This window comes from Pelodiscus sinensis, chromosome 2 (assembly GCF_049634645.1).
Source record: "Pelodiscus sinensis isolate JC-2024 chromosome 2, ASM4963464v1, whole genome shotgun sequence".
NCBI lineage: Eukaryota > Metazoa > Chordata > Testudines > Trionychidae > Pelodiscus > Pelodiscus sinensis.
In genome coordinates this window covers 217,236,584-217,254,746 of record NC_134712.1, presented here as the reverse complement: position 1 = coordinate 217,254,746, position 18,163 = coordinate 217,236,584, and the positions used below count along the sequence as shown (strand labels likewise).

At 41.1% G+C, this 18,163-nt stretch overlaps 1 protein-coding gene across 2 annotated transcripts in view; it reads left to right on the top strand.

The window, feature by feature from the left end:
* Window positions 1-16,373, top strand: part of CROT (carnitine O-octanoyltransferase) — a 29,879-nt gene extending 13,506 nt beyond the window's left edge. For both annotated transcript variants that reach the window (XM_075922435.1, XM_006119480.3), the window contains 12 exons: window positions 683-791; window positions 3,844-3,937; window positions 4,028-4,153; window positions 4,776-4,877; window positions 5,971-6,054; window positions 6,143-6,250; window positions 6,525-6,655; window positions 8,602-8,725; window positions 13,396-13,474; window positions 14,791-14,884; window positions 15,069-15,188; window positions 15,664-16,373. In XM_075922435.1, the coding sequence (XP_075778550.1) occupies window positions 683-791; window positions 3,844-3,937; window positions 4,028-4,153; window positions 4,776-4,877; window positions 5,971-6,054; window positions 6,143-6,250; window positions 6,525-6,655; window positions 8,602-8,725; window positions 13,396-13,474; window positions 14,791-14,884; window positions 15,069-15,188; window positions 15,664-15,784 (1,292 nt within the window). In that variant the 3' untranslated portion in view covers window positions 15,785-16,373. The remainder of the gene's footprint in view (window positions 1-682; window positions 792-3,843; window positions 3,938-4,027; window positions 4,154-4,775; window positions 4,878-5,970; window positions 6,055-6,142; window positions 6,251-6,524; window positions 6,656-8,601; window positions 8,726-13,395; window positions 13,475-14,790; window positions 14,885-15,068; window positions 15,189-15,663) is intronic.
* The last annotated feature ends 1,790 nt before the right edge of the window (window positions 16,374-18,163 follow it).

Genomic DNA, 18,163 nt, shown 5'->3' with positions numbered 1-18,163 from the left:
TGGTTTTGTAGGACACTTTGAGAAATTGCTTTACAGCCACTTGCTATGCCTACCTTCTTGAACTTCACCCAGTGTCATCCTTTTTCTTTCATCAGTATGGAAGTAATTTTGCATGTAGCATTTTTACTCCCTGATGTGAGAATAGTTTCCTCACTTATAAATTTGTTAGTTATGAAAAAGGCAATAAACATTAGGGGTGTGAATAGTTAACTGGTGGGCTAGAGAAGCCCCTATCCACAGCGAACCCAGTCTAGCCGGAGCAGTGCACTATGGGTTGAGGCACTCTAGCCTGGCCTTGGCAGGTTTGCGGGGGTCCGTCCCCATGGTTTAAATGGTTAACCAGTAATGACTAACTAGTTAACTGATTAAACGGGATTTTACATCCCTAATAAACATTGGTGGTGGTTAATAATAAAGTTTGCATGCCTCTGTGGATTCTGTCAGTCTTTCAGATGCAGCCTTTGAGATTTACTGTCAGATTTCAAAAACAGAATTACTCTGAAAATAGATGGCAAGTTTGGTTTTGGTTGCTGTTTTTAAATTTACAAAGCCTTAAATGCTAAAGGCCAAAATAACGTCTGGTATTTGTACATTTTTGTACATGGGTCACTTAAGTGTCTATAACTTGTCTCCTCTCTTATGCCTTTATCTAAAAATTGTTGTGTTTTTATCTTCCTTTCAGAGAGTGAAGGTGAATGCCCATCCCACTTAATAGTCTTGTGTCGAGGTCGTGTGTTTGCCTTTGATGCAGTACATGAAGATCATATACTGAGTCCTCCAGAGATTTTCAGGTTTTCAAATTACTTCATATTTATTAAAGTGCACAACAAAATGGATTGGGCCTTGTTTGCTAAACAGTTTATAAGTTTAAAGTGTTTTGGAAGGTGAAGGAATGCTTATAATAGGCATGAAACATGAGCTTGTATATAGTATTGCAAAATATGGTAAGATGCCTTGAAAAACAAGCAAATGTGGTATTCTAAAAGTATCTCATGAAGGTGTTTGAGTAGCAAATATCAATTATGTGTTGGAGTTCTTGGCATGAAATTGTGTTAGGATTATCTGTGAGATCTGAGAATCAATCTATGTTGCAATGAGATATTCACCATAATCATTAACAAAAAGCTAACCAAACAAAATCCACCACCGCACTTTCACTCTGCTCCCTCTTGAACACATTTTAAACATAATCAAAGCTAGCTGTGCATGTGAAGTCACATTTAGCAGTGATATATTGACCTTTTTTCCTGCTTCTGATTTCACCAGAGACATGATTGAGCCATAACATATGTTGTTTGATAACATGTGTAAGGGCCTTTCTGCCAGCTGGGGATTACTGGAAACCAGCTACATTTCTTACCCCTGCATGAAGGCCTGGAAAGTCTGTCTTTTTTTTTCTTTTTTTTTTTTGCCACTAAGGAAGTACAAATAAGTTGAATTAGAACTAAGAGAGGTGCAGAGAGAGAATTTGACACTATATACTGTAGACCTTGTGTTAGCGCACACTGCTATGCATTTATTGCTGCTTCAGATGCTCTCTCTAAGGAATTGGCATAGGTATTCTTCCTCTGAGCATATGAGATTTATGAATTTCCTTAATAATTATGATTATCACTATTATAATAGTTATGTTTTCCCAAAAGTGTTTTAATTAATTAAAAAAGAAGTGAAGATGCTAACTTTCCAGACCACAGTATTAAACTGTGCACAGGTTGGCTTGTTTTATAGGTCATATTCTGCTGATGTAGACTTAGACCAGTGGTCTCCGACTTTTTATGCTCAAGATCACTTTTTGAATTTAAGGGCAAACCAGGATCTGCCCTACCCACTCCACCTTCCCCACTTTCACTCACATTCATCTGGTTGGGCAGAATGTTGGGGTGCAGGAGTTGAAGGATGCAGGCTCTGGGAGGCAGTTTGGATGCAGGAGGCTTCAGGCAGGGGCAGAGTTTTTGGGTGCAGGAGTGAGGAATGCAAGCTTTGGGAGGGAGTTTGCTCCAGCCTGGATCCCCCACATATATCCACACTCCTCCCTGAGTTCACAAACTCCCCTCCTGCATCAGAACACTCTGGGTGGAGGACAGGGCTCCAGGCTGGGGCAGAGTATTGGCTACAGGGTGGGATGAAGGGTACAGGCTCTAGGAAGAAGTTTGGGTGCAGACTCAGAGTTGGCACAGGGGTTAGGGTTGCAGGCTGCAGCTGAGGGGCTTACCACTGGCAATTCCCAGTTGGTAGCTCAGCAGGGCTCAGTCAAGCTCTCTCTGCCAGGCCCCATGTGCCACTCCTGGAAACAGCTAGCTGGCTGAGTGCAGACACCCTTGGGCTATGTCTACATTGCATCCCTTTTGTGCAAAAGCCTATGCAAATGAAGCACAGATTAGCATATTCATGATGATGTTGTAATGATACAGCATACTGAGAATTGTGATGGATCAAGCAAACACTAAAGAAAGGAACAAATGAAAATCGAACAAGTTCCTAGCAGAAATGCCAGATACAGATTAGCTCAATGATGCACACAAACTTGCTGCTACTTATGGGTATTGCCGTTCTGCTTTTTGCCACTAAGGAAGTACATAGGTAACGTGATCTTGAGGGTGATATATCTTTACAGGTAATGTGATTTTGAGAGTGGTATATCTCGTTCACTTCAGTTGCTATATATGAATACATCTATATTAATGTTGTTTAACCGATTAGTTAGTAGGTGGAAGTGCCAAATACAAAGTGTCAACTGCATCTTAAAACTTGTGCTTAAAAATTCAGAAAGATATCGTCTTAAAGGGTTAACATGGTAGAGAGGGAACACCAAATACAGTATGTTCAGAGTCATGTTCACAGGTAGACCTCTTGGCTGTATCTAGACTGCCAGTTTTTCTGGAAAATCAGCCACTTTTCCAGAAAAACTTGCCAGCTGTCTACACTGGCCGCTTGAATTTTCGCAAAAGCTCTGACGATCTCATGTAAGATTGTCAGTGTTCTTGTGGAAATACTATGCTGCTCCTGTTCGGGCAAAAGTCCTTTTGCGCAAAACTTTTGCACAAAAGGGCCAGTGTAGACAGCCCAGATTTGTTTTCCGCAAAAAAGCCCCGATCGCGAAAATGGCAATCAGGGCTTTTTAGATGAAAAGTGCATCTAGATTGACACGGACGCTTTTCTGCAACAGGTGCTTTTGCGGAAAAGCATCCATGCCAATCTAGACGCTCTGTTCCGAAAATGCTTTTAATGGAAAACTTTTCTGTTAAAAGCATTTCTGGAAAATCATGCCAGTCTAGACATAGCCCTTAAGTACCAAACTTTGAATAAACAGTTTTTTGAAGTGCTGGGTATGCAATGGTGAAGAAGAGAAAGTTGCTACATTGTTTAAGGTTTGGTGTGTGATACAATCTGGATCGAGTATGTTTCTCTCCTATGATTCTCAGGCCTTGCATGGATTGGAGATTTGCCCTTCAGCCATTTATAACTAGTTACCAATATGACTGTCTCATTGCACTGTCCTAGTGTTTTTTATGGATAGTGTGACTTGAACCATTAGAGGTATCCCATGTTTGAAACTAAGTTAAGTGTCACTGGTGCAAGTTGTGGTTTTCTTCGCCTAACTATGGGTTTGCATTGGTGCAGCAATCTCCAGAGGTTGAAATCAGAGCAAGTCTCCAGTGCAGACAAGGCATTAAACTATCATTTATCCTCATCAGGGGTGACACACTCCTTATATTCACTTAATCTGATAATTAGATATGAAATAAGAAATAATAATTAGATTTTGGGCTTACTAAAGTGAAAACTTTAATCCAGTCTCCATGTCTTCATTCTATTTTACTAATTTTCAAAATCTTCTTCAAGGCAACTTGCATACATCCAAAAGAGGTGCCATAATGAACCTGATGGACCAGGGCTGGCAGCCTTAACAAGTGGGGAGAGAACCAAGTGGGCAGAGGTTGGAAAATTTCAGTGGTCTTTCAGAACAGTGTTGATTAACTGGATTTGCAATATTTCAATGGTTTAACTATTTTTAATTGTCTTATAGACACGTGAATATTTAATTAATCTCAATCCAAAGAATTTACATCTACTGGAAAAAATTCAGAGCAGCTTGTTTGTGATCTCCCTTGATGATTCCAGTCCTGATGGAACCCCTGAGGATTATACTCCGGTAGTTCCAGATTTCAGAATAATTTTACTTCTTTCTTTAAGCAGCTTTTGTTTGTGCATCTGTGACTGTGCATATGATTTGTTTGTATAAAATATTGTGGAAAGCCATTTTAACCATCTACCTGAAGATTTACAGTCTAACAGCTCCATTGTGTCCTTGCCTCTATAGCATAGGAAAATTGACATGGCCAGGATTCATTGCCTCTTCTTGATGGCCAGGACTGGACCAATATCTGATAGATCTTCCATCTTGGAGGTGTAAATGTGGTGTAAATTTACCCTCTGTGTCTTGCTGAATTCTGTAAGCCACAGAAGCCCTGATCACCATAATCTAGCCTTTTATTTTTAAACTACAAATACCAGGCTTGTACAGATGATTTTTCTTCAGATGGATATATTTGTTCCATTTTTGACATGTCTACTGTCATGAAGAGAGCCACCTTAGTCATAGTTCATCTAAAATCTCCTTAGGGCAGTACAGTGCAGTAAATAATAGCTGCTTTCAAGTGTGGAGTTGGTTACTCATTAAAAAAGGATCTACATACGTCCAGTGTAATTAATGAGACAAGATTCTGGTGCACATTCAGTATTTCTAAATCCCATTATATTAATTTTTGATTTAGATCACCAAGTTGGCTATAACAGGAGATCCAACTGTATGCTGGGGAGACAAATCCTACAACTGCATAATATTTTCCAATGGGACATTTGCGTCAAACTGTGATGTAAGTAAAAAATACCATTCCCTTTTTCCTAGCAGATTTACAGCAGGCTCTTGTATCAGTTTTTCCCCTTCTGAAACTGAATATTTTTATAGGTTTTAAATTTGTCGGTCTTTTAGTGCAGTTTCATGTATAGGACACCTTATCTTGCAAACATCCAAGGGCAGGTGGTATATACATCTGAAGAAGAGATTATGCAGTGCAGTTTTGACTGAATACAAGATTTTGAAAGTCTAAATCTTACTTTTAAGAATGTTTTGAGGAGGGAGTTTCTTGAATTTGATGACTAGTTAAGAGAAGGGGAATATTATGTAAAAAAAAAAAATTGCAAGTTAATAGTAGTATTATTTTCTTGTATGACATTAGTTCTCAAAACATGCTAAGTACTGCTCTTACACATTGTTTCTGCCAGGTTTGTTCATCACCCTGGTGCCATATTGTGCTAGTCTTCTTGGCTGCAGTGCTGTTAAGAGAATAGATGGATACTGTATGTGGCTATATCTGTACAGGAAGAAGGGCTAGACATGTAATCTCTTAGGCTGTGTCCAGACTCCATGCCTCCGTCGACGGAGGCATGTAGATTAGCCAGATCGGAAGAGGGAAATGAAGCCGCGATTAAAATAATCGCGGCTTCATTTAAATTTAAATGGCTGCCCCGATCTGCCGATCAGCTGTTTGTCGGCAGATCGGGAGAGTCTGGACGCGATGCCCCGACAAAGAAGCCTTTCTTCATCGACACAGGTAAACCTGGTTTCACGAGGCTTACCTGTGTCGATGAAGAAAGGCTTCTTTGTCGGGGCATCGCGTCCAGACTCTCCCGATCTGCCGACAAACAGCTGATCGGCAGATCGGGGCAGCCATTTAAATTTAAATGAAGCCGCGATTATTTTAATCGCGGCTTCATTTCCCTCTTCCGATCTGGCTAATCTACATGCCTCCGTCGACGGAGGCATGGAGTCTGGACACAGCCAAAATGAATTCTACACAGAACAGGAAAATCTTCAGCATAACTAAGAAGGAATGGGGGTGGAAATTAGGAGGTTCGATCAACTTCTAACTATGTAAGCATTATGGTATATTGTTTTGTGTGTTTTAGCATTCTCCTTTTGATGCCATGGCTTTGGTAGTCATGTGCTCTTCTCTTGATCAGAAGATTATTGAAAGTGAGGGAAGGTGGAAGGTATGGATCCATTAAGTTCCCATTCTGATTAATTAACATTTTCACTCTTATGGATATTGATTCTTTTTTTATTTAAAAATCAAAACAGGGATCAGATAAAGTGCGGGACATTCCATGGCCAGAAGAACTTGTTTTCACATTGAACCAGAAAGTGCTAAATGACATTGGACGAGCTAAAGAACTGTATGCTCAGCAGGTGAGGTTTCTCTATCTGTTTCTTAGGGATCACTGAGGCTTTCTTTTTTTTCTAAACATTTGTAATGGCCTTGCCTCAGGCCAGAGAACAAAGACAACTGGTCCATATTCAATCCTGTGGTTAACTCCTGTGGCTTCAGTGGAGTTTTCAGAGATAAACCTGTTCCATTGTTTTGTGAGGTGAATGCGCAGTTCATTATATTTGAATTGAAGCAGGCTGTGATTGGAACACTTGTTGAATTCTCCTGTGGTAACCTAAATTCTTTATTTGTTAGGTATCTGACTTGCAGCTCGTGAATTATGCCTTTACAGCCTTTGGCAAAGCACTGACCAAGAAGAACCGGCTTCATCCTGATACATTTGTTCAGCTTGCTGTCCAGCTGGCCTATTATAAACTTCATGGACAGTAAGAAAAGTTTATTACCCAGGCTAGCAATTAAATGGATCGTGGAACAAACTGATAAATCTGGGCAAATTCAAAGGGCTTTGCATTCCACTGTGTTGTGCTGCATTCATAGAAGAATGAAGAAATAAGTCATAATGTTTTATATAGTTGTACAGGACCTGATCCTCTCCCATTGAAAACAGTGGGACTTCTGCCACTGACTTCAAAAGGTGCAGGACAAAGTCCTTTATGTCACAGTGTGATAGATGCTATACTACTATGTACTGAGATGGAGGGTAGGGAGTAAATGAATAGTCAAGTATACGATTGGCTTATCGGTAATCTTCTCGACTATTTGCATTCCCCCCACTGCCTCTGTATCAGAAGCAGCGGAGTGGGGAGCAGGAGCTGGTGCTAGGGGAAGCTGGCTTAAAAGCCAGTTCCCCCCAGCACCTACTCTGCGGTGCATCTGCCCTCATCCCCTGCCTGCCGCAGCCTCTATCAGAGGCAGTGTGGGGGCCAGGGGAGGCTGCTTCTCAGCAGCAGCCTTTGCTCACTCCCCCAGAAGCTTGTGTCCATGGGGAGCTCAGACCCTGCTGTCACCCCGTGCGACAGCCTCTGGATCAGAGGCAGCAGCATGGGGTGGTAGGCAGCCGGTCCGCAAAGGGAGCTGGTTTTTAAACTGGCTTCCCTCGCGGACTGGCTCCTGCCTAGCACCCCCTGATACAGAGGAAGCAGCACAAGGTGGCAGGGAGCCCCCCAGGAGTGGGGCCAGAGTGCACTGGCTGTCAGCTCTGCCCCCGGGGACTATAGAATAGGCGAGTAACCGCTATCTAACAGCTCTAATGGATAGTAGCCAGTCAGAGCTTTATTAGCATTCCATAAAACATACACATGAGCAGTACTAGATAAACAGTAAGGCTAGGAGTTGGCCCACAAAGATCTGTATTTATTATCTCACTAGAGGAGGGATAAAGTAGGTGAACTAAGATCTTTTAGTGAACAAACAGAAATTAATCTAGTAGAAGATATTACCTCACTCTCTGTGTGTCTCTAATATCCTGGGGTCAACCCGGCATGCTTCACTAGTTGCTTATTCCCATTCTTTTGGCCCAAGTGCGAAGAAAAGCTTATAGTTAAACATTATTCTTTGATAATAAATCTCTCTTCCAAAATCCCTACCCTGTAGAAGACTTAGCAAACTCACTATTATCATCCAGTCCCTATCACCAACAAATGCCATCTGTCAAAGATATAACAACATAATGAAAAAATAGTGTACTACCTGTTCTTACACCCGAAGCAAGTGGCTAAGGAAAGTTTTATTTTGTTATCCCAGCCAAAAGTTACTGGAGAGACTCTCTTTGTTTGTGGTTATGTTCCTCTCCTACCGGTGCCTTTACCGCCATCCGCTAGCAATTAAAATAGCTTAAATGTGAGTCATCACCAAGCTGGCAGATGGTTGCCTGACTCTGTCATCTGGAGAAAGGCCATTGAACACTGGGTTATATTAATTGCTGAACAAAAACAATCTGGGTAAGAACTCTTCTTAAACTTGTTCGTAGATGCCCCTTGTTACTAGTGGATCCCCCAATATGTGGGTTTTGCGTGGGACACATGTCTTAACCTTGATGGAAGAATATATAGGAAATTAAAGCTTGCTTATTTTTAACTCGTCTATGTAGGGGAAAATGGAAGCCTTAGAAATTGCAAACAGCAGCTCTTGAAACAGTTCAGATTTTTTATGATTTTATAATGGCACCTGTATTTTCTTAGCCATAACTCACCTCTTGAAAACTTTCTTATGGTTGTATTACATTTCAGATGTTTAAAAGAAAATGAGTGGCTTATTCTTACTTGTAACTGGGTGTAAAGGATAGAATAAATGTTATATTACATTTTTCCTTTAGAAAGAAGAAAAGATTTATTATTGTAGTGAAACATTCTGTCCTAATTTTGCTATTAAGCCCAGGCTGCTGTTATGAAACTGCCTCGACCAGACGTTTCTTCCATGGACGCACAGAGACTATGAGACCATGTACAATGGAAGCAGTGGAGTGGTGCAGATCTATGCTGGATCCATCTTGCAGTGTATGTATTGAAAATCCTTTTCTGCTGTAACATTTTTAAAAGTCCTGCCATTTGATCTACTTTGGATAAGAGAATATGCCATTATTTGGGTCAGTAACTAGAGAAGTCGTCTTCCTCTGGTGTAATTAAAGGGGGAGTGTCACCTAAAGCCTGGCTGTCAACATTTTCTCTCTTAGGTGAACTGCCGTATACGACCCTACTCTTTCTGCTTGATGTTGTACTCTCCCCACACATATACCTCCCCCTCCCATTTCCTTTCTAACAACAGAAAAAAATTATTTGCTTGTCTTTTTTTTATATGTGGTCCATAAATAAATAAATAGAATATAGTATCAACGCAGAAGCTTGTATTTTAGTGTTTGGAGCAATTTGCTGATTTATACATTACCAGGAAAATACATCAACTATTAGGACTTACCTCGCTATCAAATCTAAGGTTAAATATGATCACAAAACTCTTAGGCTGTGTCTACATTGGCATGATCTTGCGCCAAAGCGGCCACTTTTGCGCAAAAGCATACTGCCTGTCTACGCTGGCGGGGAGTTCTTGTGCAAGAACACTGACGTTCTAATGTGTGAAATCAGTGCTTCTTGCGCAAGAACTATGATGCTCCCGCTCAGGAATAAGCCCTCTTGCGCAACTGTTATTACGCAAGAGGCCAGTGTAGACAGGCAACATGAATTTCTTGCGCAAGAAAGCCCTATGGCTAAAATGGCCATCGAAGCTTTCTTGCGCAAGAGAGCGTCAACACTGGCACAGATGCTCTTGCACAAAAGCACATTTCTTGCGCAAAGGTACGTGCCAGTGTAGATGCTCTCTTGCGCAAATACTTTAACGCAAGAACTCTTGCGTTAAAGAGTATTTGCGCAAGATCATGCCAATGTAGCCACAGCCTTACACTTTTAAAACCGTGTAATGGGTAACACTTCTTGGCAAGCAAAAATATAGCTTGGTAGAGGAAGAAGCAGTTATTTTAAAATAATTGAATATTTCTAGCTCCTTGATTTACCCGTAATTTCATATAATCCATAAAAGTAATCGTTCATTTTACATGACAATTAATAGCTGTTTCCATTGCTTAAATGAACCTTAGTTTTTCCAGTTTTTCTCATTAGTAGGCAACATATACATCAGTCAGTGGTTTTAAATCAAAAAAGTAGTTCATTACCCAACATACAGTCAACCTATGGATGTAGATAAGTTCCTAGGGGAGAGGTCCACCTATAGCTATTGATCAGAGATGCAGTGCCATGCTCTGAATGTTTGTAGCCTTTGTCTGCAACAAGCTGGGAGTGGATGATGGGGACGAATCACTTGATGATTGCATGTTCTTTTCATTCCCTCCGAAGGACCTGGCATTGGCCACTCAGAAGATAAAGGGCTAGATGGACCATTGCTCTGACCCAGTATGACCATTGTTATGGATACATTGCCAGTGTTTTGGTGATCCAAAGAAATCATTATTTTTCAATAACCAAGTTATCCTTGCTTTGCTATCATGTTAATGGGCCCATCGATTCTCTTACTTTTCTATGCTCTGTTGTAATTTGATAGTATTCTTTCTTAAAACACTTTTTAAAATCTCTAGCTATTTCTTCTTACTGCTTTCTCTTCTTTCAGTACATTCATTCTACTAATGCTGTTGTCTTTTGCCTCCTGTTTTTTATTATAGTTCTAGATTTACTTGTTACTAATAAGGCTACATTTTAGTTGAGGGTACTTTTAGCAAAAGTCATAGGCAGTAAACAAAAATTCACAATCTGTGACCTATCCATGATTTATATGTGGGAGCTGTAGGGTGTTGCTGTCATTTGGAGGCAGTGTGCAAAGCTTCCTGGCCATGCCTTTGCCTAGGAGCTGAGGTAAAGGGATGTTGCTGATTCAGTGGAGCCCCCTGAAATAAGCACTGTCCAGAACCCTCACACCCTCCCACACCCTGAGCTCCCTCCCATACTCAAATTTCTGCTGCTGCTGGGAGTGGGGAGGATAGCAGCCTGAGATTACCTCAGTAGCAGCCAATGTGGCTGGCCATAGGGCTGCCTGAACTGCTCAGGCAGCCCCTGGGGCAGTTGCACTGGCCACTGCAGAAGGCCACGGAATCTATGACTATCCATGACAAACTCACAGCCTTAATTATTAACTACAGCAGCTTAGATCTGGATCCTGCAGGCTAATCTTCCACTGAAGTTCACAAAGCTTTGCCTAGGGAGATTGAGTTGGGATCTAGCAGTGAGCCAGTCTATCTCAGCTTCATGGTAGCTCTTTTCAGTGTCTCACTAACCTGGATAGAGGCACCTCTGGATAGATTCTTAAGGGAGACTGAAAACTCAAAACTCTCCAATTTAGGTGCTCAGGCTCCCTCTACAGTGTGTGCGGAGAGCTAAGCACCTAAAAAGGGATTCACAGAAGCTAGCATGATGAAAGGAGAACTGCCTAAGCTACCCAGTAGGAAATGTTGAAGAGAAGGGTGTGTGTGGCCTATAAATTGCTCATCAAAGGGAGTTAGGTCTTTGTTTGGGATTCACAGCCATGAACCCTCTCCTGGAGTAAGATACCTAGGCTAGGTGAGCCCTTCTGAAGAACAAAGATGATGCCCCTCTTCTGTCAAGTCCAATGATTAGCCCACACAAAGCTAGTTGACACTCAGGTGAATAGCACCATGTGAGTGATAAAGCCCACTGCCATAGAATGGTTACTGCTGCTGGCAAACATCGCTCCACCAAGCATTCGTTGACTGGAGCAGGAATACAGACTATACCAACGTATCAACTGTCGCAGCTAACCTCTTCCCATCCAGAAATACTTTGATCAGCCACCACCATCGCATCTAAAATCCCGTAAGCCTCCCTGGCAGCAAGCGAAGAAAGTCACAGCCAATGTCAAGGAACTATGGCAAGCTGAATGGCAGCAAGTGGAGGCCCCAAACAAACATCTGGTGTTGGATCTCACCACTGAGCAGAAAGGCTTTGATCTTCCCCAGAGACTGTGGAGTGTCCTAAACCAGCTTAGGACTGGTCAGGGCAGGTGCGGTTATCTACTGCCTAAGTGGAATTTGTTGCCATCTCCACTTTGTAATTGTGGCAGTCCGCAAACTCTGCATCACATTGTTGCAAATGCCCAACATGAAAATTAACTGGCTCATTGGAGGATATCCACAATCTAACCAGCGACGACGCTCTTTGCTGGCTGGAGAGCTTGGACATCCAACGAAGAAATATAGCATTGAACACGGCATTCAGAAGAAGATTAAAGTAGTCACCACAATGTGACTTGGATTCCTGATCTGTTTGACTTGAACCCAGTTTTCCCACCACTTAGGTAAATGTCCCTAGCACTGGCCTATGGCTGTCTCCGTGTCTGTTGCTGAAGCTATTCCACTTCGTAGGAAAGACTTAAATATTAAGTGGAGCAGAGACTGAAATGTGGGATTACTAGGCTGTAGAATCATTCTGTGACTCTGGTCCAATGACAGTACCACAGTTTCAACAGCAGAAATTATAAAAGCTCACCCCAGACTATCCCATTACCCAGTGGTTAGGGCACTCGAATGGGAGAAATGAGTTCAGGTTTTCATTGTGAATCAGACAGAGTCAGGATTTGAATCCAGGTTTGCCATGTGCTGAATGAGTGCTCTTAACTATGGGGTGTTCAGGGAGATGGGCACCCTCATTGTCACTTTGCACAGGTTCGGTTAGAGTAGGCACGCTATATGATGGTCTCTGAGCATGCCTATGGGATTGGACCCTCAGCTGAGATAAGCAACAGGATGCATTGTCAGGGCCATACAGAGCCTTTGGGGGCCTGAGGCAAAATCTGAAACTAAGACCTTCCCACCCTTTCAAAATAAATAACCACTATGAGTGGTGGTTGTATAGGGTGTGGAGACCAAACAGTCACCCCACAGTGACAACTTGGCTCCTGTCCCACTAGCTTGACAGGTTCCCATCTATGGGCATTACAACCTGGCACATGGGGTCACAGCACCACTCAAATTTGGAAGGCTGCTATTGTAAGGACTTTACTGATGGAAACTTAGGCACTTACAGAATTAGGACGCAACTGAGCAATGGTTTTGTGAATGTCAGTGGTGTCCATATATCAGACTTAGCTGCCTAACTTATGCTTTTGGTGCCTAACCCCTCCTTGTGCATCTAGCTACTATGCGTGTTTAAGAGCAATGAAGTGAGACTCTTCACTATTTCTGTATGGCTTTCTCTTTTCACTTTTGCAACTTCCATGCCTATGGAAATGCAATTGTGTGTGGTACTACTGCCTGATGTATTTCTAAGGAGGTGCAAGTGTAGGAAAGACATTGTATTTAACTTCTTTATTTTAAAGTGACCATTTTTCGTTCCTTCAATTTGTTGTAAGTGGAGGGCAAAAGAAGAGAAAAGTTGTAAGTTTTAGAACTTTGTTTTGCACAGGAGGTGACTGACTAAAACCTATGAAACAAACTATCAAGAGCTCATTATGCAAGAAGTAGGATTCATGAAAAAAAATCACAGGGAATTTGAAAAAAATAGAGATATAAGGCACAAACGTAGCTTTTCCATGCTCCTAAATTTTTGTCTTTTTAAGCTCTAAAGCTTGTGGAGGAAGGAACGTGCTTATCGGCGTCTCTTGGTGTAATATTCAACTGGGTTGGTTTTGTTCTTCTTATTTAACACAGTTGCATAAACGGCAGCAGCTGATGCTAAAGGCATTTGCAAAGCACAACAAGATGATGAAAGAGTGCGAGAATGGAAAAGGTATTTTCTTTCTAACCACTAATTTACTCTGTGCCTGAAAAAAGAATTTTACTTTGTGCTAATATGATTTCATTGGCTCCTTAGTAGATCAGTTTGAGAAATCCAGAACCATGCAGGGGAACAGAAATATTATGAATTTCTGTTGGGGGGCCCTTTCCTTCTTCCACCCCTTCTAGCTTATATGTTGCTTCTTTCTTCCCTGCAGGGAGAGATGTGCAAGAGGGGGTGAGAGTGGGAGCAAGGGTTCTGTCCATGGATGTTTAAGTAACTCCAGTCCTTTGGGGCTAGAGTCACAAAGGGACTTTAGCACCTACCTGTAATGTAGAAGCATAACTCCCAAGATTTAGATCCTCAAAACCCAGCACAGCTGCTGCCTATCCCTGTAGGTGCCTAAGTTCTGTGGTAAACTCCTTTGGGTGTCTAAAAATTCACTGCTGGGTATGCACACAGCTACCTAAATCCTGATGCCATCAGACTGCTTAGTACCTAACTTCCACTGGGAGCCTCAAACTAGCTGTGCCCCCAATCTAGCTCACCTGGATGGCCTGATCTGGTTGGCATGCTCAGAGGCCACTTTAGACCATGCCTATCAGCTTAAGTCCTTTACAAAATTTAGAAGAGAAAGAGCTGGTGGTTCTGGGCACCTGACTTACTTTAAGACAAAGGGCTTGGCCAGAACCACCTCTCCTCAGCATTTCCTATCAGCTATCTTAAGTGGCTACATGCTCAGTAGCAATAACTTCATTTCCTCAGGAAGGCATCAGGCCTGAAAAGTCTTCTGATCTTGTAGCAGGAGGCCAGAGCAGATTTCTAGGGGGAGTGCAGCTCAGTAGTTTCTGCCTAGTCTGAAATATCTTCCTTTCTAGACAGCCTGTCAGTACCCAAGTTTGAGACCTTGCTGGTCTTTTCTTTCTAGTCTGTACCTGTGGTGAATTCAAATGGAGTGTTGTCACCTTCAAACCTTGCTTGCTAAATGGATGAGGGAAGTGTCAAAACAGATCATGTGAAGAAAAGCTTGTTTGTGCCCTTGATCATTTGGTCTCTTTCTAGGAAGGTTCTGATTGCATCCTGCTATGAAAGGGAAAATGTTTCACGCTGGACCTGGAAGGGGTAGTAATGAGGTAGTCTCTTTGTATTTTATCTCCATTGAAGATTGAATACAAAGGCCTCTTTGGACATCACATTAAAGACATGGCTTCTGGGTGCTTCAGGCTGGATCTCTCTTTATTTTTAGGGCTCTCCTATGTTCTGTTTTGGGTCCATCCTTTGCAATTCCCACATTCTCTCAGTGATGAAGTTTCTTGTTTGTTTGACAGGGTTTGACCGTCATCTTCTAGGTCTCCTGCTCATAGCAAAAGAGAAAGGACTCCCTGTGCCAGAACTCTTTACAGACCCTGCATTCACTAGAAGGTAATCATTAGTCTTGTTAAATACACAAGTCAAACCCCTGAAAGTTGATGGGTTCATCACAGTGGCCTTCAGCTTGCCTAGCTCTTGATCTGTGAAATCAGTGAAATCATTTTGCATTTCTTAGTTCCACTTTTTAATACTAATTAAAATCAAACAATTTGCTTTTATTTTTTTTACTTCACAGCGGGGGAGGTGGAAATTTTGTGCTCTCAACTAGCCTGACTGGCTATACTAAAGTCAGTGGAGCTATGGTCCCCATGATACATCACGGCTATGGCTTTTTCTATAGAATCAGAGATGACAGGTAAGGTTCTATATTGACCTTCTTGGGTTTGGCATTACTCAGAAGAAGACTGTAAAGCTGAACATCTTCCCAATTTTTATGTTGACCGATTATATCAGTGTTACAAAAGTAAAAGCAGTTCAAAGTTAATAAGAGGGGGAGAGAGAATATTCAGAACCTTACAGCTAATTGCAGTAAAGAAAGATTCATTTGAAAGTGTTGTCCAGTAAATGAGTAAAGTGTGGTACCAAATCCATCTAGGCACCTAAATTTACAGCAGCCTGATTTTCAGAATTGCTAAGCATATACATGTCCTACTGAGGTCAGCAGGAACTCAGAATGCTTAGGTTTTATGAAATCCAGTGCAGTGTTATTTAGGTGCCCAGTTTTAGATATCCATGTTTCAAATTTCAGCCAGTAATTTTAGTTTTTGTGGGGATGTGCTTAAAAAAATAGTTCATGATCTAAAATAACTCATTAACCTTTATTCTGATAGAATTGTTGTGACCTGCACCGCCTGGAAATCATGCCCAGAGACCGATGCAGAAATGTTGTGTAAGAATTTGTTCCAGTCATTTCAGGACATGATACAGCTAATGGCCACAGCCCATCTCTAGAGTTGATGGTGACATTACTGTGCCTTCACATAATGTGCATTATTGTATCTGGTACTAGCTGAATGAAATGCTTATCACAAGGAGCGTTAAACTCTGTGTAAAACACTTAATGATAGTTCAGAATAATTAAGCACAACTAATGCAAAACCTATGTATATTTTAAGTGATTTACTGCAGCAGCAATGCAAGTTTCATTTTGCAGCAACAATGCAAACTATGGCAAACCATCGGAGTAGAACTATGCAATATTAAACTATGCCTCAACAATGCAAATGTATCAGACTATTGTGATTTTTGGAAAATGGAGAATTTGAGATGTCTTGTTTTTATAATCTTTGTAATGGTATCTGATAGAGTATATAATAATTTGGTGAAGCTTATTTCTGTGGTGTACTTATTTGTAGTTCTGTGCTAATATGCTATGGTGCTTTCTTGATGGACATTGGTAACAATTTTTATTCATTTTTATTTGTGAAAGAATCAAGAAGAAGAAATACTAAATAACAGGCTCTTCAAGTAATATGATTTGTATTACTAGCTATCTTCCATTTTCACCATTGGGATTATTTCTAGTGAAAGGCTTATTTGTCTAATTTCTCAGGTGAGTACTGAGGTCACTATAGTTTGGAAATACTTTTTAAAATTCAAGATGCTTCCCTTTCTAAATTAAGAGTGGAAACTAGGATGACTACTTGTAAATTTCCAAGGGATGACATGCTTGTGACTACAAATATCACAGCTACACCACAGAAATAAATTGCACTTTTAAACTGGCAGTAAGTATAGTCTGATAAAAAACTCAGGATTTTAAGCTTCCTTTGGATTTTAAATAAGACTTTTGTTAAAATTTGTCATTTCTTTTCTTAGAAATAAAACAGTCCAAAAAGCTTGTTTCATGTTGATTGATTGGTTTATAGTTATACTGCTTAATGCAGAGCAGCCAACTTTCTGAAAGGGGAGTTTCTTGTGTACGGATGATGAAACTGACATAGCAGAGATTCTAAAATCCCAACTCACTGTTTGTCCTTCTGGAGGTATTGGAGCCCTTGGAGAAGTCAGAATCATTCTTGTTTTATTGCTTGTATTACAGTAGAACAACTAGAATTCTCAACTGAGATCAAAACCTCATTATGCTAGATACCATAATATAATGGTGCAATTAGCTTCACTTTAATGTTCACTTTAATGTTTAATGATATTGAAAAACAATCTGAACCCAACAAGCTCAGGCTGTTGTAGACGTTCTGTGCTCATGCTAGGATATGGGACACCTCAGAAGGGTAAACAGTGAGAGCCATCAATGCTGAATGGCTTCCCCTTTCTGAAACAATGGGTTTCTATCATAAAGGCCGTTGACTTGGACACGCTACACAAGTTGTGGGGAGGAGTAGGAAATGAAGCTGGAAACCTCACTAGCCATTAGAAAAGGTGGCTGCTTTGCTAACAAAGGGCTATACCGTCCTCTTTGGAACCTCCCTTGAGGAAGTTGAAGGGTACTATCAGATCCTCCCCTCACTCTTCTCTTCTGCAAACTAAATAAACCCAAATCCCTCAGCCTCTCCTCATAGGTCATGTGCTCCAGCCCTCTAATCATTTTGGTTGCCCTCTGCTGGACCCTCTCCAGTGCGCCCACATCCTTTCTGTAGTGGGGGCCCAGAATTAGATGCAATACTTCAGATGTGGCCTCACAGTGCCAAATAAATTTATTCAGAATGAGTGCTTTATTCTGCTTTAGCTTATACTGTTCCCAAAGTGACATTCGTAGCCTTTTTTTCAAGCTAGGGTTTTTTTTTCCCCCAATAAAGAACTTTTTTTAAAAAAAAATCTCTTAGCACTCTGAAGTTGATTATTCATTGAGCATAGAGTAGAAAAGCTTGCACTATACTCATTGTGGTGTAACACAAGATTTACATTTCCAGTGATTTTAGTGCTTCTCCCTTTGTGAATAAATTCCGTTTTACGCGAGTAACTCAAGTCTGCCAGTTCTAATGATTTTATGGCAAGTTTTGTGATTGTTTTTCTTGAAGCCGCAGCTCCTGGAGAAAAGTGATTGTGAGACTCTCATCTTAAAAGTTTTTTGTTTTGGCTTTTTTAATGAAAATGTCTGGCTTCCATGGTCAGAGAAAAAAACTTGAAAACAAGATCCAAAGGCAGGTAAGCAATCAAATAGAACCTAGAATTTATTTTAAAATATGTGTAAGTCAATCTCATGATATTGAGGGAACCCTGACTCATGATCGTGGGTTGATAACTGTACCTTATTGTACTATTTATGTTGCACTACATTGGCCAAATTGTACTGATGGTGCCACAAGCACTTCAGTATATCAAAAGCTATAGCAAATTTGAATGGCAACCATGCTCATTTTGGGGGAAATA